At 42.7% G+C, this 23,732-nt stretch overlaps 1 protein-coding gene across 1 annotated transcript; it reads left to right on the top strand.

Annotated features, from left to right (window-relative positions):
• The first annotated feature begins 19,922 nt into the window (after nucleotides 1–19,922).
• Nucleotides 19,923–20,885, top strand: LOC100524490 (olfactory receptor 2AE1). Its single transcript, XM_003124330.3, has one exon. It carries the CDS (start codon nucleotides 19,923–19,925, stop codon nucleotides 20,883–20,885), a length of 963 nt encoding a protein of 320 aa, XP_003124378.3.
• The last annotated feature ends 2,847 nt before the right edge of the window (nucleotides 20,886–23,732 follow it).

A 23,732-nucleotide genomic window follows, 5' to 3' on the forward strand; every position in this document is an offset into this window, starting at 1 on the left:
GTGTATTTGAAAGCTGCCAAGAGAAAGGACTTTAGAAGTTCTTATAACAAGAAAAATACTCTATGTGAGGTGAATTAACTAAACTTAGTGTGGCAATCATTTTGAAATACACACACATAGCAAATCACTATGCTGTGCACCTGGAGGGATATAATGTTCTATGTCATTTATAACTATTAAGATAAGAAAACTAAGTCTCACTCTTTAACAAAAACAAACATCTGTTAACACAATCAGCTGCCACCACATGCTTATTGAGATGACTATTCTTTAAAAAGCAGAGATTAGTAAGTGTTGGGAGAGATGCACAGACACTGCACTACTTCTGCACTCTTGGTGGGAATGTAAACTGGTACAGCCATCAGAGCAAACGTTTTGGTGGTATCTCAAAAATGAATAATAGAATTAACTTGTGATCCAGAAATTGCACTTCTGGGTATATGCCCCAGAGAATTAAAAGCAGCATTTCCAAGAGCTATTTGCACACCTTTGTTCATAGAAGTGTAATTCACAACAGCCTAGAAGTGGGAGCAGCTCAAGTGCCTGGTGATCGATGAATGCATAAACAAAACGTGGTACATGGACAAACAAAGGAATATGATTAAGCCTGAAAAAGGAAGAAAATTCTGACATATGCTACACATGGATGAACCTTAAGGAAATTATTTTAAGTGAAATGAAGTCTTCATCAAAAGACACATTCTACTTTGTTTCTCGCAGAGAAAGAAAGTAGAATGGTGGAGCCAGGGGATGGGGAGTTGTCCCATTCTTATAGACTTTTATGTTGAGAAGATCAAAAGGGTTCTGGAATTTGGTTGCACCATCGTATGAATGTACTTACTATGGAACTGTGCACTTAAATATGGTTAAGATGGTAAATTTTATATTATGTATCTTTGACCACAATATGAAACATTTATGTAAAATCTTAACAGGTTGAATACAGGGCACTCTCCTCATTAATGAGATATTTATTTCAATTAAAAAAAGATATAATCTGTTGGTGGGAATGTAAACTGGTACAGCCACTATGGAGAACAGTTTGGAGATACCTCAGAAACCTATACATAGAACTTCCATATGACCCCACAATCCCACTCTTGGGCAACTATCTGGACAAAACTCTACTTAAAAGAGACACGTGCACCCGCATGTTCATTGCAGCACTATTCACAATAGCCAGGACATGGAAACAACCCAAATGTCCATCGACAGATGATTGGATTTGGAAGAGGTGGTATATATACACAATGGAATACTACTCAGCCATAAAAAAGAATGACATCATGCCATTTGCAGCAACATGGATGGAACTAGAGAATCTCATCCTGAGTGAAATGAGCCAGAAAGACAAAGACAAATACCATCATATGATATCACTTATAACTGGAATCTAATGTCCAGCACAAATGAACGTCTCCTCAGAAAAGAAAATCATGGACTTGGAGAAGAGACTTGTGGCTGCCTGATGGGAGGGGGAGGGAGTGGGAGGGATGGGGAGCTTGGGCTTATCAGACACAACTTAGAATAGATTTACAAGGAGATCCTGCTGAATAGCATTGAAAACTTTGTCTAGATACTCATGCTGCAACAGAGAAAGGGTGGGGGGAAAACTGTAATTGTAATGTATACATGAAAGGATAACCTGACCCCCTTGATGTACAGTGGGAAAATAAAAACATTATAAAAAAAAGATATAATCAAAACCCACCAACATACATTTTAGTGGAAAAAAAGAGATACTACAAACATTTCCATCAAATCCAAGAATGCAAAGCTCACACTTTCTACTACTAGTAAGCATTGTGTTAAAGACTCCCATTAATACAACTGTGAAGAAATAAGTATCTGGAGCAGAAAGAAACCTGTTATTATTTGGTATACCTTAGAATTCAAAATAATCAATCTAGAACTCATAGAAGAAAACCAGTAAGCTCAAAAAAGAACAACACACAATACATTACTTAACGCAAATAACTACAGATGACTCATTAATATAATAAATATAATAAAGTGTTAAAAAATAAAATGAAAAGGCTAGGAGAAATGAAGAGTTAACCTGCATTCCTGAGTGGGAAATTTTACCACAGAGAAGTCAGTCCTTCTTCAAATTCATCTATGAAATCAAAACAATTCCAATCCATCTGTTCTACGGTGTATTATGGACCTTACCAAAACCCTTCAAAAATTTGAGAAATTTATTATGAAAAAACAAAATAACCACAAAGCAGCAGTACCAAAATACAGCTGTTATCAGCAGTCAGGACATACTATGAAATCTAGGAAGTAAAAAGAAAAGGTTATTCATTCAAGAAAAGAATCGATGAAAGAAGAGTTAGTGCAGAACAGAGATTTATATCCAGGGATGTAATGAACATAACCAGGGCATTCCAAATCAAGGGAAAAAATGATGCCAGAACAGACAGGTACCCATGGCAAGGTGTGGGGAGACAACTCTTCAGGGTTTTCTTTAATTTTCAGGCTTTCTAATTGTCTTAGGTAATACACACACACACCCCTCCTAGAATATTTATTTTCCCCCAGAGAGGTTTGCTCCTTAGTCTATGGAGGATATTCCTCTCTGACCTGAGGAGGATATGATAGTACTTGGGGGCAAAGATGCACCCCAGTAACCCAGCACTGGAAGCCAAGATGCAAAAGACCTCCACCGCCACTGTGACCTTCCCCTTGAAGCTATTGTACACAGGGAGGAATGTGATCCAGACACCACAGAACACCAGCATGCTGGATGTCAGTCAACTGGTTTCACTGAAAGTGTTGGGTAGGTTCCTGGCCGGGAAAGCCAGGGTGAAGCTCAAGAGGGCCAAGGAAACCCAGTATCCTAAGGAAAGATACAACATCATGGCAGAGCCCTTGTTGCACATGACAATCAGGGGGGCAGGCTCCGAATGTGCATCTATGTCCATGAAAGGGGGAGAGGTCCCCAACCAGACTGCACAGAAAGTCCCTTGAATCAGGGAGCAGATGGCAATGAGGGCACTGGGGGCCCCTGAGAGCAACCACTGCTGCATCATTCTCCCTGGGGTTGTGACCTTGAAAGCCAGGACCACAGTGATGGTTTTAACCAAAGTGGTGGAAACGGCCATGGTGAAGATAACCCCAAAGGGCATTTGCTGGAGGAGGCAGGTGGCAGTGTTGGGACGGCCAAAGAAGAGGAAGGAGCAGAGGCAGCACAGGATGAGGGAGATGAGCAGGATGTAGCTGAGAGCCCGGTTATTAGCTTTGACTATGGGGGTGTCCCTCTGCTTCACAAAGACCCCAAGAGCCCCAGCTGTGAGCACAGGCAGACCAAGGGCTGTGCAGGCCAGAACCATCCCCAGAGGATCTCCACAGGCCAGGAAGTTCTCCACCTTTGAGAAGCAATGGTCTTGGTCACTATTAGGGTACTGATCCTTTGCACACCTCACACATTGCCTCATATCTGGCAAGAGAAATGACGTGCCATTACCGTGGGTTCAGCGATTCTCATGAGCTCTTCACATACTCACATTTACCCAGATGACTCTAATTCACAACAAATAAAGCATCATGGCATAGAGAAAAATTCCAAGTTCATGATGTCTAGGTTCGCTTCGTATATCAAAGGCCAAGGAGCCCAAACAGCATCTGTTTTGTTGATGTTCATCTGCCAGAGAACAGTTTTATTTTCTTTGAAATTGAAATGACAGGAATTCTCTTGTGGCTCACCTGGGTAAGAATCTGGTGTTTTCAGGGCAGTGGCTTGGGTCACCGCTGTGGTCCAGGTTTGGTCTCTGGCCCAGGAACTTCCATGTGCCATGGGTGTGATTTAAAAAAAGTTAAATACAACCAAACATTTCACTTAAATATGAGCAGAGCAGGACATCCTCTGGGTTCATTCACTCAAAAGCACCCATCTATTGTCCACCTGCTATGACCCTGCTAATATCCCCGGTTTTGCAGGACCAAGATACACACTAAGAAGTTTCCCAATGACAGTATTTCTGCTATATCCACACCACTGCAAACCTCTGTCCTAGGCATGATCACTTTCACTATTGTTGTTCACTTTTGGGTAACTGAATAGTTACTTTAAAGGAATATCTTCCTAATGAGGCTCCCTGCCTTCTGCCTTGAATCCCTGTCATTATCATTTATTCAGTCACAGCTCTGAACGCTGCTCTCATTTAAATACTTTGATGCTACTTTCTTGATTCAAATGCCACAATTATTCTCAGGTTCTTCTACAACATGATTCTCCACCGTGAGCACCCATCAGAATCCTATGGAGGGCTCATTAAAACAGTTTGCTTAATCCTGACCCCTACCAGAGTATCTGACTGGGAAACCCAGAATTTACATTTATTTATTTATTTATTTATTTATTTATTTATTTATTTATTTATTTATTTATTTTTGTCTTTTTAGGGTCTCCCCTGCAGCACACGAGGTTCCCAGGCTAGGGGTCGAATCAGAACTGCAGCTGCCAGCCTACACCACAGCCACAGAAATGCCGGATCCTTAACCCACTGAGCGAGGCCAGGGATCGAACCTGCATCCTCATGGATGCTAGTCAGATTTGTTTCCACTGAGCCATGAGGGGAACTCCAAGAATTTCCATTTCTAACACACTCCCAGGTCATGATGATGCTGTTGGGATACGTAGGACACTGTGAGAACCAGTGTTCTAGATTGAGCCCAAACACCTATCCATGCAAAAAGTTCGGTAATTATCTACCTTCTAACTACTTCTCCTGCAGCATCTTTTTGTGGGGGGTGGGGAGGGGCTGCAGGGTAGAATCCAGAGGGTAAAGAAACAAACTTTAATGTGCACCTGTGATACTCCAGGAAATATGCTCACTAGAATATATCTACTCAATTTTCAAAGAACCTTGGGAGACAGGTGAATAGAAGCAATCACTTTGCAGAAGAAAATAATTGAGGTTAAAGTTAAAGGGCTGAAGTAACTCATCTGAGATTGTGGGAGTAGTGGGAGCAGGGCTGGTATCTAGACTCATGACCAAGAGGCCGCATGAGGCTGAGGCAGATAGGTCACCAAAGGAGCAAAATTGAAGCCAGATTCTCTTGCAGGTGCCAGCCCTGCCCCAGCCTGACCCCAGGCACCTCCGGGAAGTTGTACCTCCAGCCCCTCACCTCCCTTACTGAAGTCCTGGCCCCACTCACGTTTGTCAGGTTCCAAAGCCTATGATCTTTCCCTCCCACACCTTGTCCTAGTTTTCATGTTCATCACAGCATTTGCTCATTAAAAAAAACTCTCATTCCCTTAGAGTTACAGGGTTCAGAGAAATTTCTGTATTTCGATACTTTTTCTTGAGAGGAATTTCTCAAGATTTAATTTCAGAAATGTATCATGAAAATGAAAAACAGAGGTCAATCTTATTTATGATACTAACAAATAAAAGTTAAGTAAAATCTTAGAACAGGTTAATCAAGTTCAGTAAAGAAAGAGCACATCACAGTCAATTAGGGCTTCTTAAATATTTTCAAACTGACAAACTTCAAAGAATATTCAACTTGGAGTCAGGCAGACTGAGTATACAATAGTCCAAATACTGCCAAGATATTTATATTCCATCATACTAAACAAAACCAAACAATAAAATTCCAGAGCTTTCCTCTTAAAGATAGATGTGGTAATTCAAAGTGAGTGAAACGTACCTGGTTCCTGAAGGTTTCCTGGAATCCTCAGGTCTTGTCTGCACCTCGAGTCCTTTTGGGTGAGCAGCTTTTTGAGCCCCTTCCTGACTCCCAAGACCTTAAGAGACATCTCCCTTCAGCTCAACATGCTCCTGGATCGTGATACCTGTGTGTATCACAGGGGCATTCGCTTCTTCCTGGGACGTCACTTCCTCCCTTTCCACACGTGACTAATTATAAACCCCTGTCTCTAGACGCAGCTGGATTCATCTCACCTGAGTAGCATTCCTTGCCTGTGTAAGGCTTATGGATACCATAATGTCCCAGCACACCCCATGTTTATATCTATAATCTTGTTTTACACTTAATTGCCCTGTTTCTTTACATTCTGCTGATCTCACTGGGCCAGGGATGTTCAGGAACAGTGTGGTTTATTTGCAGGAGAATACGATAAGATTTGGAGATAGAAGTACTCAAATTTGGGCTCTTCAGCTTTTTAAGCATCTGATCTTATTAATTTGTTAAAAACTTATTCAATACCTGGAACTCATGCAAGAGGATGACAAGCTCTTTCCATGGCATATTGCAGCATCATTTACCAAGCCACCTCAAGGCTTATGTATTTATCCAGCCAAAGGCTCCTGTTTGACTTTGGGATTTCCTATATGATTAGAGTTCAAACATGGTGAAGTTGAAGGTTAATCTATGCATCAGATGAACCAGTAGAAAGAGAATCCCCAAGAGCTGGTTTTATTGTAGCATATTACTCATTTTTCTCTCTGACATATGGCTTTTGTTGTAACATTCTTTCACTGATGTTCTATTGTCAAAAACGCTTTTACTGATGAACCATATACACTGTTTCACCAAAAGCCTTAGAAGGAGTTGTTTCAACATTAATGTATTGATTTTGCAAAAATCTTTGAGACATGTTGATTCCATATTTTTGGGAGTCATGTATTTACCTTTCCGGTATACTCACGGCAAAATGATAACGATGACAACAGCTAATCCCACAGGATTTTTTTAATGTAAAAAAGTGGGTATGTGGGCATATGTCTGCAACACAGTCTCGCCATCAATGGTACATACATTTCCCATTACTTACCTGGATGTGGCTACCGCATCTAATAGACACTCTATAAATGTATATTTGTGGAATACATTTGCTATTGAATAGAAAGGCATTTCTTTGTTGAACAAGACTAAATCGTCAACAATGAGATTGACAAAATAACCACATTTTTACCTTCAATAAGCCTGAATGTCTAGGGCTTGACACTGAAAAAGCTGTGTTTCAGTTGGTTTTTCTAACGCTGAGCTATGTAACTTTCTTTTGGCCTCACTCGTGGTGTGTGGAAATTCCTCGGCCAGGGATTGAACCCATGCCACAGCAGCCACCCAAGCCACTGCAGTGACAACATGGGATCCTTAATCCTCTGTGCCAAAAGGGAACTCCTCAACTATGAACTTTTTAAATTAAACTTTTTCTAAATTAAACTTTTAAAAAGTAAACTTTGAGGTAGTCGTAGTTGACATGCAGTGGTTGGCAAGATACAGGGAGATGCCGTGCAGCCCTCACCCACTTTTCCCTGGTAGTAACGTCTTGCTAAAAAACTGTTTAACATGGGAGCTCCTGTAGTGGCTCAGCTGAAATGAATTGGACTGCTATCAATGGGGATTCAGGTTCGATCCCTGGTCTTGCTCAGTGGGTTAAGTATCTGGTATTGCCGAGAGCTGCAGTGTAGCTCGCAGACACAGCTCAGATCTGGTATTGCTGTGGCAGTGGTATAGGCCATTAGCTGTCTAGCCTAATTTACAATATGCCATGGGTGTACACCCCCCCCCAAAAAAAAAAACAAAGAAAAAAAAAACACACAAAACTGTTCTGCATCACAACTGGGATATTGACATCGTTATTTTTTTTATTATTATTATTTTCCCACTGTACAGCAAGGGGGTCAGGTCATCCTTACATGTATACATTGCAGTTACAGTTTTTTTCCACCACCCTTTCTTCTGTTGCAACATGAGCATCTAGACATAGTTCTCAATGCTATTCAGCAGGATCTCCTTATAAATCTATTCTAGGTTGTGTCTGATAAGCCCAAGCTCCCTATCCCTCCCACTCCCTCCCCCTCCCATCAGGCAACCACAAGTCTCTTCTCCAAGTCCATGAATTTCTTTTCTGAGGAGATGTTCATTTGTGCTGGATATTAGATTCCAGTTATAAGTGATATCATATGGTATTTGTCTTTGTCTTTCTGGCTCATTTCACTCAGCATGAGATTCTCTAGTTCCATCCATGTTGCTGCAAATGGCATGATGTCATCCTTTTTATGGCTGAGTAGTATTCCATTGTATATATATACCACATCTTCTGAATCCAATCATCTGTCGATGGACATTTGGATTGTTTCCATGTCCTGGCTATTGTGAATAGTGCTGCAATGAACATGCGGGTGCATGTGTCTCTTTTAAGTAGAGCTTTGTCCGGATAGATGCCCAAGAGTGGGATTGCAGGGTCATATGGAAGTTCTATGTATAGGTTTCTAAGGTATCTCCAAACTGTTCTCCATAGTGGCTGTACCAGTTTACATTCCCACCAGCAGTGCAGGAGGGTTCCCTTTTCTCCACAGCCCCTCCAGCACTTGTTATTTGTGGATTTATTAATGATGGCCATTCTGACTGGTGTGAGGTGGTATCTCATGGTAGTTTTGATTTGCATTTCTCTTATAATCAGTGATGTTGAGCATTTTTTCATATGTTTGTTGGCCATCTGTATATCTTCTTTGGAGAAATGTCTATTCAGGTCTTTTGCCCATTTTTCCATTGATTGATTGGTTTTTTTGCTGTTGAGTTGTATAAGTTGCTTGTATATTCTAGAGATTAAGCCCTTGTCAGTTGCATCATTTGAAACTATTTTCTCCCATTCTGTAAGTTGTCTTTTTGTTTTCTTTTGGGTTTCCTTTGCTGTGCAAAAGCTTGTCAGTTTGATGAGGTCCCATGGGTTTATTTTTGCTCTAATTTCTATTGCTTTGGGAGACTGACCTGAGAAAATATTCATGATGTTGATGTCAGAGAGTGTTTTGCCTATGTTTTCTTCTAGGAGTTTGATGGTGTCCTGTCATATATTTAAGTCTTTCAGCCATTTGGAGTTTATTTTTGTTCATGGTGTGAGGGTGTGTTCTGGTTTCATTGCTTTGCATGCAGCTGTCCAGGTTTCCCAGCAATGCTTGCTGAATAGACTTTCTTTTTCCCATTTTATGTTCTTGTCTCCCTTGTCAAAGATTAATTGACCATAGGTGTCAGGGTTTATTTCCGGATTCTCGATTCTGTTACATTGGTCTGTCTGTCTGTTTTGGTACCAGTACCACACTGTTTTGATGACTGTGGCTTTGTAGTATTTCTTGAAGTCTGGGTAAGTTATGCCTCCTGCTTGGTTTTTGTTTCTCAGGATTGCTTTGGCGATTCTGGGTCTTTTGTGGTTCCATATAAATGTTTGGATTGTTTGTTCTAGTTCTGTGAACAATGTCATGGGTAATTTGATAGGGATTGCATTGAATCTGTAGATTGCTTTGGGTAGGATGGCCATTTTCACAATATTGATTTTCCCAATCCAGGAACATGGAATATCTTTCCATTTCTTTACATCTTCTTTGATCTCTTTGATTAAGGTTTTATAGTTCTCGGCATATAGGTCCTTTACCTCTTTGGTCAGGTGTATTCCGAGGTATTTGATTTTGTGAGGTACAATTTTAAAAGGTATCATTTTTTTGTATTCCTTTTCTAATGTTTCATTGCTGGTATACAGAAATGCAACTGACTTCTGAATGTTAATCTTATATCCTGCCACTTTGCTGAATTTATTAATCACTTCAAGGAGTTTTGGGGTTGAGTCCTTAGGGTTTTCTAGGTATAGTATCATATCATCTGCATACAGTGACAGTTTGATCTCTTCTCTTCCTATATGGATGCCTTTTATTTCGTTTGTTTGTCTGATTGCTGTGGCTAAGACTTCCAAAACTATGTTGAAGAGCAGTGGTGAGAGTGGGCATCCCTGTCTTGTTCCAGATTTGAGTGAGAAGACTTTCAGTTTTTCCCCATTGAGGATTATATTTGCTGTGGGTTTATCATAAATGGCTTTGATTATATTCAGGAATGTTCCCTCTATACCCACTTTGGCAAGTGTCTTGATCATGAATGGATGTTGAACTTTGTCAAATGCTTTTTCTGCGTCTATTGAGATGATCATATGATTTTTGACCTTTTTTTTGTTAATGTGGTGTATGATGCTGATTGATTTGCGTATGTTGAACCATCCTTGTGAACCTGGGATGAACCCAACCTGGTCATGGTGTATAATTTTTTTGATATGTTGTTGGATTCGGTTGGCTAAGATTTTGTTGAGAATTTTTGCATCTATATTCATCAAAGATATTGGCCGATAGTTTTCTTTTTTGGTGGTATCTCTGCCTGGTTTTGGAATGAGGGTGATGGTGGCCTCATAGAATGTCTTTGGGAGTATTCCTTCTTCTTCAACCTTTTGAAAGAGTTTAAGGAGGATGGGCACCAATTCCTCTTTATATGTTTGGTAAAATTCACCTGTGAAGCCATCTGGTCCTGGACTTTTATTTGTAGGGAGTGATTTTATGACCTCTTCAATTTCATTTCTAGTGATCGGTCTGTTCAGTTGGTCTGTTTCTGCTTGATTCAGTTTTGGCAGGCTGTAAGATTCTAGAAAATTGTCCATTTCTTCCAGATTGTCAAACTTGTTGCCATACAGTTGTTCATAGTATTCTCTTATGGTTTTTTGTATTTCTGCTGTATCCGTTGTGATTTCTCCTTTTTCATTTATAATTTTGGTGATTTGGGTTCTTTCTCTCCTCTTTTTAGTGAGTCTGGCCAGGGGTTTGTCAATTGTGTTCACCTTTTCAAAGAACCAGATCTTGGTTTTATTAATTTTCTCTATTGTTTTTTGAGTCTCTATTTTATTGATTTCTTCTTTGATCTTCATAATTTCCTTCCTTCTGCTGACTTTAGGACTTTTTTGTTTTTCTTTTTCTAATTTGTTTAGGTGGAGGGTTAAGTTGTCAATTTGGGATCTTTCTTCTTTTTTGAGAAAGGCCTGGATTGCTATAAATTTCCCTCTGAGCACTGCTTTCGCAGCATCCCATAGATTTTGAGAGGTTGTGTCTTCATTATCATTTGTTTCAAGGTAGTTTTTAATTTCCTTCTTGATTTCCTCATTGACCCATTGGTTTTTTAGTAGCATGTTGTTTAGTCTCCATGGAGTAGGTTTTTTCTCTTTGCTTTTCCCATGGTTGATTTCTAATTTCATGGCATTGTGGTCAGAGAAGATACTTGAGATAATGTCTACGCTCCTAAATTTATTGAGATTCGCTTTGTGTCCCAATATGTGGTCGATTCTTGAGAATGTTCCATGAGCATTTGAGAAGAATGTGTATTCTGATTTTTTTGGATGTAGTGTCCTGAAGATATCAATGAAGTCTAACTTTTCTATTGTTTCCTTTAGGATCTCTGTTGCTTTATTGGTTTTCTGTCTAGAGGATCTGTCCATTGATGTGAGGGGGGTATTTAGGTCTCCTACTGTGATTGTATTCTCATCAATATCTCCCTTTATGTCTGTTAATATTTGTTGTATGTATCTGGGTGCTCCTATATTTGGGGCATATATGTTGACGATAGTAACATCCTCTCCTTGGATGGATCCCTTAAGCATTAAATAGTGTCCTTCTTTGTCTTTCTTTATGTCTTTTGTTTTAAAGTCTATTTTGTCTGATATGAGCGTTGCGACTCCTGCTTTTCTGTCATGTCTATTGGGGTGAAATATTTTTCCCCACCCTTTCACTTTCAATCTATATGTATCTTTTGTCCTAAGGTGAGTTTCTTGTAGGCAGCATATTGAAGGTTTTTGCCTTTTTATCCACTCAGCCACTCTGTGTCTTTTGATTGGGGCATTCAGTCCATTGACAATTAAGGTGATAATTGATAGATGATTATTTATTGCCATTTGAACCTCGTGTTCCAGTTGATTCTATGGTTCTCCATTCTTCCTTTCTTTCTTTTTTTTTTTTTTTGGTTGGATGGTCTCCTGTTATTATCTGCTTGAGTGTATTTTTTTTCATTTTTTGCAAATGCAATATTTGGTTTTGGCTTGTGGTTGCCTGTTTTTTCAGTATGCTAACCCCTTCCCATAAATGTGTGTTTTAGCCTGATGGTCCTGTAAGTTCAAACACTTCATTACTATATTAAAATTAAGAAGAGAGACATACAAACACACAAAAAGGGTTATTTACCTCCTGACATCCCTTGCCCACATTTTATGGTTTTGATGACTCTTTTTTATTTTTTTCTTTTTAATTTTATTTTGTTTGAAGCATGTTCATGATTAAATCTGTATGCTGGCTTATTTGAGTGACTGCTCTCTGATTGCAGTTTCCTCAGTCCTAGTTCTTCCTCTTCTTCTTCTTCTTTTTTTTTTTTCTTTTCTTTTTTCTTCCCTTTCCTTCCTTTCTTTTTGGTTTAGAGAAGCCCTTTCAATATTTCCTTTAACCTGGGTTTTGTGTTGCTGTATTCTTTAAGTTTTTGTTTGTTGGGAAAAATTTTTATTTCCCCTTCTATTTTAAATGATATTCTTGCTGGATAGAGTATTCTAGGTTGCATATTTTTTCCTTTGAGCACTTTAAATATCTCTTTCCATTCCCTCCTGGCCTGTAGTGTTTCTGTAGAGAAATCAGCTGATATTCTTATGGGGGTTCCCTTGTAGGTAACATTCTGGTTTTCTCTTGCTGCCTTTAGGATCCTCTCTTTATCACTAACTTTTGCCATTTTTATTATGATGTGTCTTGGTGTGGGTCTGTTTGGGTTCAGTTTGTTTGGGGCCCTCTGTGCTTCTTGTATCTTGAATCCAGTATCCTTTAGACTTGGGAAGTTTCCATCGATAATTTCTTCAAATATATTTTCCATCCCCTTATCTTTTTCTACTCCTTCTGGAATTCCTATTATGCGTAGATTGGCCCACTTTATATTATCCCATAGGTCTCTTATACTGCTTTCCAGTTTTTTGATTCGGTTTTCTGTCTGTTGACCAGATTGAGTGATTTCCACTATTCTATCTTCCATATCACTGATTCGTTCTTCTGCATTATTCATTCTGGTTTTTACTGCCCCTAGTTCAGTTTGCATCTCTGCAAATGAATGTTCTAGTTTTTCTTGGCTCCTCCTTATATTTTCTAGTTCCTTTCTGAGGGTATCTGCATTACTGTTCATATCTTCTCTTAATTCCTTCAGTATTTTCAGTATTTCTCTTTTGAACTCCAGGTCTGTCAGACTGCCGAGATCTGTTTCATTGTTGACTGTTTTAGGTGAGTTCTCCTGTTGGTTTGACTGGGGGTGGTTCCTCAGCTTCTTCATCTTGCTTGTTGTTTTCTTTCTCCTGAGGGAGTTGTACTCTCCGTGATCGGGCAGTGTTTGCCTTGTCACTGCCGTGGAATATTTCCTGAGGGCTGGCGTTGTTGGTCAATCTTTTTTGAGGCAGTGTGGCTTTTCTGGAGTGTTGATGGGGCTAACAGTGTTTCTTTGAAGCAAAGGAGGACTTCCTGAGGGCAGACAGGACTGGGAGGTCCACACCGCGATGGTAGCAGATTTCACTTGGTCATGCAGAGCTTGCTCTGGTGTTTTTAGGCTGTGGGGTTCTTGCAGGGAGTTGGCGGTGTTGGGCAGCTGCTCCTCAGGAGTGCAGCACCCCCTGGGGGCTGGAGCAGCTATCTGGGTCACTGAGAACCTGAGAGGCTCTTCCCTAGGGTAGCCCAACTCAGAATGACAGCCTGAGAATGTAGGCGGATCTTTTCACAGTCTGGCTGAGCTTGTTGCAGCTTTTCTGGGCTGCAGGGGGTCCTGCCTGGAGCTGGCAGTCCTATGCAGCTGGTCCACTAGAGCATCCCCTGGGGGATTGGGCGGGTAGCAGGGCCGTTGGAAACCGAAGAGGCTCCTCCCCGGGGCAACCCGACTCAGAAAAACCGTCCGAGAATTAGGTCGATCTATTCACAGCCTGGCTAAACTTGTTCTAGCTTTTCTAGGCTGCAGGCCTTTTCTCGGGGGCTGGTGCTGTTTGGTGCTGCTCTGCGGAAGTGTAGCCCCTCCAAAGGGCAAGCAGGCCTGTGCAGGGACAGCCCCTGCGGTGGTAGGCTTCAGGCAATTGTTGAGGCCAGCCCTCCTGGATGGCAGGCAGCCCCAGGTCCGTGAGAGCGTAGGGCGTGGCGGGGGTGGGGGTAGGGGATACACTGGGAAGCACAGTTTTCAGCTAGCTAGTGGGCCTGTAAGCTTGCTGTGGCGTGGGGGGTATTCTATGGGCACCCACCCCTTCTTCTCTCCCCTCCCCAGCATGGGCGCAGACCAGGCTCTTCTCCCAGGTTCCCTCTGATGCCGCTTTCCACTTCCCCGCTCCTAGAGTATTGTTCCCTTCCTCTGCGACAGCTTTGTTTTCTAGTCTCCCAGGCAGTCTCTGCCCTGTCAAATGGTTTCTAGACCTCCCAAGCAGTTTCCGCTCTGCCCCGCCCCCCCAGCCCGGGGACTAATCTCTGGAGCCGAGGTCTCGGTGCCCAACCCCCACCCAGGCGTTCCCCGGCCCCCTCTCGGGGACTAACCTTCGGCGGCGAGGTCTCGGTGCCCAGGCCCCACCCGGCGTCCCCCGGACCCCTCTCGGGGACTAACCTTCGACGGCGAGGTCTCGGTGCCCAGGCCCCACCTGGCGAACCCTGGCCCTTGCCCGGGGACTAACCTGCGGAGGCGAGGACTCGTGCCCAGCCCCCACCCAGGCGTCTCAATTTTTGGTGACTGTGCCCGTAGTTCAGATGGTCCGTTGGGTTCTTGATCGGCTTTTCCGTACTCCAACTTACTGCTACACTCTTCTCTGCATCTGGAGATTCCTCCGGTTCATTTGATCTTTCGCCCGGTAGGTGACTTTCCAGGGTGCGGGATCCCTTTCTCCTCCGCAGTTCCCTTTCGGGAGCCCCCGTCCCGCTCGGATTCACCTTCTCTCACTCTCCTCTTTTCTCCCATTCTGCCCAATAATGTCACAAACTTCTTGCCGTTATTGGAGTTTAGGTTCCTCTGCCAGCGATTGGTTGCTGTTCTGTGCGAGTCATTTATTCTGTAGATGTGCTTTTTTTGTTATGTTTGTGGGAGAGGGCGAGCGTGTCTTCCTACTCCTCCGCCATCTTGTCCTCTCCTGACATCGTTATTAACTCACTGCTATAAACTCTATTTCTTTGCTGAAATTTTTTTCATTTGTTTCAAACATGTTCATAATTACTCATTACACCTTTTTATGAGAGTGATGGTTGCCTTAAAATATTTCTTAGATAATTCTGCCATCCCTGTGAGCTCACTGTCCCTGTCTGTTGGTGACTTTACGTTTGGCTTGAGATCTTCCAGGCTCTTGTTATGGTGAGAGCTATTTGATGAAAACCAGAACATGTTGGCTATTTCGCCATCAGGCTCTGGATTTGATTGGAACTCCTGTTTTATGTGGCTTCCTCTGACATTGCCCTGGCTGGAAAAGGGTGGGGACAAAAGAGGGGAGGCCTCCTCACTTCTGAGGAGCTATGGGAGTGGGTCTCCCCTCTAGGCCTCCAGGGACACCTCCCCTGCTTCCCTGTGGCTCTCAAGATACCAAGGGTGTGGTCTGGTAACTCTGGGGACAGCCCAGAGTCTCCATGTGGGGGAGGGGCAGCGTGCCTCCTTATGGCCCAGGAGGGGCAGAGCTATAGTCACCCACCTGCAGGAGGGGCCTGGTTACTGCTCTTGCTGAGGACAACCCCACCTCCCCACTGGACCTGCTCGCACACCCCCAGGTAGGGGCCTCCATGGGGGGTCTCACTGCAGCCTGGAGAGCCTGGGAGTCCAAGCTCCCTTCTGGCCCTTTCCTGGTGGGAGGCGTCAGGAATCTTCTGTGATGCTGGAGTAGAGCAGTGATCATCTATAAGTTTTGTCCTGCCATGCTGTCCCTTTCCTTACTTGAGTTTTCCTATAAAATATAATGGGATCCCTTTGCTGGTAATCAACTTGTTTAGACTTACATTTTAGAATTTTTCTTTAGAGCAGACTTGTGTCCTTCTTGTAGTTTGTGAAACAAAGAGCTTATACAGCTCAATAGTAGAAAAGAACAAATAACTCAATCAAAACCTTGTCAGAAGTTCCAAATAGATGTTTCTTTAAAGAAGACATTGAGATGTCTAGGAGGCACATGAAAAGATGCTCAACATCTTAATCAGATTATTAGAGAAATGCCCATCAAAACGACAATGAGGTACAACCTCACACTGGTCAGGAAGGACGCCATCCAAAAACCTCCAAATAAAAAGTGGTGGTGAGGATGTGGAGAAAAGGAACCCTCCCACACTTTTGGTGGGAATGTAAGTTGGTACAACTACCATGGAGAACAACACAGAGGTTCCTTAAGAAACTAAAAATAGAGCTAACCTGTGATACTGCAGTCCCACTCCTGGGAAAATAGCTGGAGAAAGTCATATAAATCAAAAAGACACATGCAGAGCAATGTTCTATGAGGCACTATTTACAGTAGCCAAGACAAGGAAGCAAACTAAATGTATACCAACGGTAATGGATAAAGAAGATGTGGTATCGAAAGGAAAGAAATAACAGCATTTGCAGCAACATGGATGGACCTGGAAATTATCATGCTAAGTGAAGTTAGCCAGACAGTGAGACACCAACATCCTATGCTATCACTTACGTGTGGAATCTGAAAAAAGCACACAATGAACTTCTTTGCAGAACAGAAACTGACTCACAGACTTTGAAAAAATTATGGTTTCCAAAAGAGACAGGTGGGGGGTTGGAAGGATGCACTGGGGGTCTGGGATGGAAATGCTATAAAATTCTGTTGTGAAGATCATTGTACAACTATAAATGTCATAAAATTCATTGAGTGATTAAAAAAAGAAGCTGTGGAAAAAAAGAAGATGTGGTATATTTAAACAGTGGACCATTACTCAGCCATTCAAAAGAATGAAATAATTCCATTTGCAGGAACATGAATAGACCTAGAGATTAGCAGACTAAGGGAAATAAGCCAGACAAAGACACATATCATATGATATAGTTTATATGTGGAAGTCTAATGAAAATAATACAAATAAACTTGTATACAAAACAGAAATAGACTCACAGACAGAAAAGAAAGTTATAGGTACCAAAGGGGAAAGGCGACGGGCAGGGATAACTTGGGCATTTGGGATTTGAATATACACACTACTGCATATAAAATAGATCATAAAGAAGGACCTATAGCATAGCACAGGGAACCCTCAGTATTCCATAACAACCTATATGGGAAAATAGTCTGAAAAAAAAGAATATATAGAACATTGAATCACCTTGCTGTACACCTGAAACTAACACATGTCATATCACTCTACTTCAATAAAAAAAAAAAACACATTTTTTAAAAGTGAGGAATAAAAGAAACATAGAAAATCAAGCTGGGGCATCTAGAATTGTTTCTCTCCATGTTAAATGGCCCTTGGAGAAGATACTCCCATGTATCCTTCTCAGCCACCCTCCTCAAAACCACTCACTCCCCTGAGCCTACATTCAACCTTCAAGCAAAGCCCTTGGGGACATTTATCTCATGCACACAGCAAGTCTAATGGGCATCTTGAAGCATGGTTTCCAGAAGACATTCAGGATGTATCCTTTGCATAGGAATCCCCGATGCCATATATTTAGTGTCCTAAACTGCCTTGGCTGACATTGGTCCCCTGGGTTTGTGGCTGTTTTTTCTCTCATGAGTGAGTCCACTCTTTCTTCAGGATTGGCTCAGCTCAGGCCCAGTCTGTCCTCATTTGAGACCTTTCATTCCTACTGAGGAAACATCCATGCAGTCAGGAAGGGACTGATTTGAAAAGCCAGTGCTAGAGCCCAATTCTCATTTTACAAAGTGGGAAAGGAGGACTAAAGCTAAGAAGAGGGTTCCTTGAGTGACCCAATACAGCAGAAAATGCCAAACAGATTTACATTTGATTCTGGACTCATGAGGATTAAGCAGAGATTAAAAGGAGCTTCCTAAGCAGGGACAGTAAAGCAAAGAGTTCTAGTCCAAGCTCTCAAAGCTATTGTGGTTGGAGAAGCATCTGGATCTATGGTTAGAGGCAGAGAAGGCATAAGCATCATTCAAAGGCCCTCCATTTAGAGGCTAAAGAAGTTCAATGAGTTAATCTGTCCTGAGGCATGCTGAGGGAATGCAAAATCTGAACCTGCACACAAGAGCATCCCAGAATTCCATGTCCGGTTGCTCCTGGTAATGCTGTCAGGACAGAACGAGTGGAAAGAATGGTGACTGGGTGGGACCCTCTGCTTCTCCACAGTCAACAGAGATTGCCAGGGTGAGGAAGGACGTCTGGTGAGCCCTCAGAAAAGCCCTGTTTGGACGTTCAGTAGCCAGTGTGTGAGGCAGTGGGGCTCTGTCCTGCCCTCTCTCTTCACATCTATGCTTGTTCTCCCCACAAGCCTCTGCAGAGAAGGTTCCAGGTAAGGCACTGTTGGGGCTTGGGCCATTCCAGAGCCCTTTATTAGGGACAAGGGCATCCTCTGACACTGCCAGCTTGCTCCTCAACACTCGAGTGAGGGGTGAGGTCAGGTTGCTCCTTGACGGAGCTGCCTGAGAAGACAGAGGAAAAAGTCCCTTGAGCGACACAACTCAGAATGGGATGTGAATAGGTAGATTGGCTGTGGGAGGAATGGAGATGGGACTCAGGTGATGGATCAATGTATGCTATGGACATTTCCAGGGAAAGATGGAGACTACTGAGAGAAGTGTGTGTGTTGCGGGGGAAGGATACAGGTGCCCGAATAAGGATAAATGTGTGGAGTGTTGCCTGGGATGCAGTGAACAGAGGGAGTGTGGGGAATGTGGGCTCTTCGTCCACAGGGAGCTGAGTGTGAAATGACCGTGTGAGGTGACAGCCCAGAGGATGACCTGGGCTGCTTACACGTGGAGCAAGGTAGGGATCATGTCTGCTCTCTTACTGGTCAAATGATACTTCTAAGCATACAACTCAAAAATTAAGTTATCTGGAGAGTTTCCATTCAGGCTTAGTGGAAATGAATCTGACTAGCATCCATGATGGTGCAGGTTCAACCCCTGGCCTGCTCAGTGGGTTAAGGATCTGGTGCTGCCATGAGCAGTGGTTAAGGTTGGAGACATGGCTCCAATCTGGCTTTGCTGTGGCTCTGGTGTAGGCCAGTGCCTACAGCTCTGGCTTGACCCCGAGCCTGGGAAACTCCATATGCCATGGGTGTGGCCCTAAAAAGACCAAAAAGAAAAAAATTACCTGGATGCAAGATGATCTAGACCAATGTTTTTGTAGAAAAATACAGAAGGATAGCTGGTTATTTGGGGATCACTTTCCATTTATTTCCTAAGTTCAGTTTTGTCATAGAGATCAAGCTCGCATTCTGATCAGTGTTCTTGGGAGAATGTGATAAAGGGGAGACTGGCTGAGTAAATGTTATAATCCTAGTTGAAACACCCTGGCCCATAAATGGTAGGCTCCCAGTTACACCCAGGACGCATATCACATTCGTTCTCGTTTGGTTTAGTATGTGTCTACTTGGCTCCCATGAACACCTCTATAATTCCACTTCAGGCCACTTGTTTCAGGGTTAGTGAGCACATGGTTAGACCAGTGGATTCCCTGGGCAAGGGGCATACATGTTTTCTACCTGTCCCAGTGCTTCGGCTCCTCTGGTTAAACCTTGACTGACATATAAATATATTTACAATATTTTTCTTCTCTTTTTTTTTTTTGTCTTTTTGCCATTTCTTGGGCCACTCCTGCAACATATGGAGGTTCCCAGGTTAGGGGTCCAATTGGAGCTGTAGCCACCAGCCAATGCCAGAGCCACAGCAACATGGGATTGAGCTGCGTCTGCAACCTACACCACAGCTCATGGCAACGCCGGATCCTTAACCCGCTGAGCAAGGCCAGGGATCGAACCCACAACCTCATGGTGCCTAGTCGGATTCGTTAACCACTGAGCCACGATGGGAACTCCTACAATATTTTTCATGTAAAACTTCAAGTATACATGAAAAGCATGTACACACATTTATACTTATAAAAGACAATGAGTATATACATATATGTGTGTGTCTACATAATTATTCCTTAATGAGGAAACTCTTTCCATTACGACTTTGGTCGCAATGCCTATTTCCCAGGGCAGAGAAAGGAGAGATGGGGCAGAGGAATCAGACCTCCTCTCTGGCTGACTTCATCCTGGAAGGGCTCTTTGATGACTCCCCGGCCCACGCTTTCCTCTTCTCCTTGACCATGGTGGTCTTCCTGATTGCGGTGAGTGGAAACACCCTCACCATCCTCCTCATCTGTGCCGACCCCCGGCTTCACACCCCCATGTACGTCCTGCTCAGCCAGCTCTCCCTCATGGATCTGATGCATGTCTCCACCACCATCCCCAAGATGGCAGCCAACTACCTCTCTGGCACCAAGTCCATCTCCTTTGTGGGCTGTGCCACCCAGGACTTCCTCTTTTTATCTCTGGGTGGAGCTGAGTGTCTTCTCCTAACTTTCATGTCCTATGACCGCTATGTGGCCATCTGTCACCCACTGCGTTATGCTGTTCTCATGAACAGAATGGTGGGACAGATAATGGCTGTTATGTCTTGGTTGGGCGCAGCAGTAAACGCTCTCATTCACACAGTGATCTTGATGCACTTCCCTTTCTGTGGGCCCCGGAACATCCATCACTTCTACTGTGAGTTTCCAGCAGTTGTGCAGTTGGTGTGTGGAGACATCACTGTGTATGAATCCACCGTGTACATCAGCACCATCCTCCTTCTCCTGCTCCCCATCGTCCTGATTTCTGCATCCTACATCTTCATCCTCCACAGTGTCATTCACATGCAATCAGCTGGGGGTAAGAGGAATGCCTTTGCCACCTGTAGCTCTCACCTCACTGTGGTTTCCCTCTGGTTTGGCGCCTGCATCTTCTCCTACATGAGGCCCAGGTCCCAGCGCACTCCATTGCAAGATAAAGTGGGTTCCGTGTTCTACAACTTCATCACTCCCACCCTGAATCCTCTAATATACACTCTCCGGAATAAGGATGTGGCAAAGGCTCTGAGGAGAGTGCTGGGGAGAGAGATGATCACTCAAAACCCAAAAGTGCGGTTGCCCTGAGTGTGCATCAAATGGTAAAAGCTCCTTAAATTGTCCTCAGTAAATTTCAAAGATTTTTCTAGGGACCCCATCCCTGATGACTACTGCAAAAAGTTAGTGATGAACAAACATTTCCAGTATTCTAACCTCTCTCAGGTGGCTAGGCACTATAGAGAACTACCTTAGTCCATTCCAGCTGCCCTAACAAAAATACCATGGACTGGGTGGCTTTATTCATTTCTCACAGTTCTGGAAACTGAGAAGACCAAAGTCAAGTCTTGAGCGTTCTAGCCGCTAATTTCTTTTGGATCTCATTTTAAAAGTGTCCTTGTCCAAACATGCCCTATGTAAAGCAGCATCTTCATTCTGTGTCCCCTGATTCTACCTTGTACTTTTATTTCCATGATTTGCATGATAGATTCTACTCACTGTCTGCTTTATTAGAATGAGCATTTCAGGAGGGCAAGGGCTCCACTTTGTTTGCAATTTCTCATTCAAGCCAGGAACCAACATGACATGAAATAATTACACTTTGTTGCGTGGATTAATAGAAGCAAAGGGCCAAGACGTGTCTCACTATCTCACCTGACATTAAGGATATTCAATTAAGAGAGGGAAGAAATTACACAAATAAATAATAGATTGCTTGATAAGATTCATTTTCTGAGATAATCTGATATGAATCCCATGTAAATAAAGACATCTGACATCTCCGTGAGCTGTCCTGGAGTCTGGTGGGCTGAGGGATGCCCAGGTGATGGGCACATTTCTCCATCTTGCGTCTTCTATCACCTGAAAGTTTTGTTCAGCCCAGACACCATCTTCAGAAGAATAACACAGTGGTTGCAAGCAAGGTCATGCCTTCTTCGACAAGAAGGTATTTTCCCTTTGAGAAAGACCCTTTTGGCATCCTCAAGATGATGGGCTAGGACGGGCTGCTCGTCATGAGCTGGTGCTCTCTTTCCCACATAGCTCTCAGGTTCTGTTTGCCTTGAAACATGCCGCAATCTAGGAGACTTCATTTTCACAGAAATGATGCCCGCCCTGTTTCTGAAGGCATAAGTGTGTTGTACAAACTGCTAGGTGCCCCAATCCCACTTAGAGAGAGTTGGTTTTTCCTCTGCTACCTCTCTCTCTCCACACACAACTAGGCCTTGTCAGCAATGATATAAGATTAGTTCAGAATGAAACCACATAAGCTAAACAAATGGGTGCTTACTTATGTAATGCTGTCATCGGCCTAAAAGAAAGAGGACAGTGTTATATCCCACTGCCCTCTTGAGAAGAGATATAACTCTACATAGTTGTAATCATTTGATCTATTCTGCATAGTAACCCCTTACATATTTTCTCTTTTTTTTGGACACCCCAAGGAATATGGGGTTCCTGGACCAGGGAAGAGACCTGAACTGCAGTTGCAATCGATGCCAAAGCTGGGGGTGGCCAAAACCTTTAACTCACTGTGCTTGGGGTGGATTGAACCTATGAACCTGCCACCTGGCCCTAGAGAGACACCACCCATCATGCTGCACCACAGCGGGAACTCCTATTCACCCTTTATTTTATATAGCAGTTACAAATATTCTCTGTCATCCCTCAGGCTGCCTTTCACTCTGTTGATTCTGTCATTTAATGAACCCAAGTTTTAAAGTTCTGATATATTCCCATTTATGTATCTTTAGTTTAGTTGCCTGTGGTTTTGGGGTCATATCCAAGAAGTGATGGCAAGTGCAGTGTTATGAAGCTTCCCTCTATATTTTCTTCTAAGACTTTTATACTTTCAGCTCTTACATTAAGTTGTTGATACATTTTCCGCTAAATTTTGTGTATGGTATAAGGTAAGGGTACAATTGCATTCTACCATAGGAATCAAATGGAATGAAATATTTAGGAATGAACTTATCCAAGGAAGTGAAAGAGTTGCACACCACAAACTACAAAAGTGGTGAAATAATTTAAAGGGATATAAATAAATGGAAAGATCTCCTGTGTTCATAGATTAGAAGACTTAATATTGCTAAGACTGCGTTATTACCCAAAGTGATCTCCAGAGTCAATACAATCACTGTCTAAATCTCAATGGCATTTTTTTCAGAAATAGAAAAACCTACCTTAAAATTCACATGGAAATCAAGGGATCTAAGTAGCCAACACAATTCCGGAAATACTAAAACCACAAGACTCCCGCATACTTATTTTGAAACTTATTACAAAGTTACGGGAATCCAAACAGTGTGATACCACCGTAAGTATGGATGTATAGAGCAATGGAGTAGAATAGAGACCTCAGAAGAAAAACGTCGCATGTATGTCCAGATAATTATCATCGAGGATACCCAAGATCATTCAATGGGAAAAGGACAGTTTGTTCAATAAATTGTGCTAGGAAAACCAGAAAGCCACATACAAAACAAAGAAGTTGGACCCTTACCTTATGCCATCCAACCAATAAGTTAAAATGTATCGAAAGCCTAAATGTAAGAGGTAAAACTATAAAACCCTTAGTAGAAAACACAGGGGAAACTTTATGAAAAGAGAGGAATATCCAGATTATGTAAAGAATGCATACAATTCAAAGACAATGGCAATAATTTAATTATTCCCAATGAAAAATGGTCAAAGGGAGTTCCCTTTGGACCCTAGCAGAAGTGAACTCGACTAGTATCCATGAGGATGTGGGGTGTATCCTTGGCCTCGCTCAGTGGGTTAAGGATCCGGCATTGCCATGAGCTCTGATGTAGGTCGTAGACATGGCTCAGATCTGGCAGTGCTGTGGCTGCAGCATAGGCCAGCATCTGCAGCTCTGGTTCAACCCCTAGCCTGGGAAATTCCATATGCCACACTTGAAGTCCATCCCTCCCCCCTACC

Source organism: Sus scrofa, chromosome 3 (genome assembly GCF_054392235.1).
Source record: "Sus scrofa isolate SSC_HxYL_T2T_F1_AM1 chromosome 3, Sscrofa_HxYL_maternal_Yorkshire_Landrace_v2.0, whole genome shotgun sequence".
Classification (NCBI taxonomy): domain Eukaryota; kingdom Metazoa; phylum Chordata; class Mammalia; order Artiodactyla; family Suidae; genus Sus; species Sus scrofa.

Coding starts and splice junctions, on each gene's coding strand:
- LOC100524490 (XM_003124330.3), top strand. CDS start 19,923: ATGGGGCAGAGGAATCAGACCTCCTCTCTGGCTGACTTCATCCTGGAA.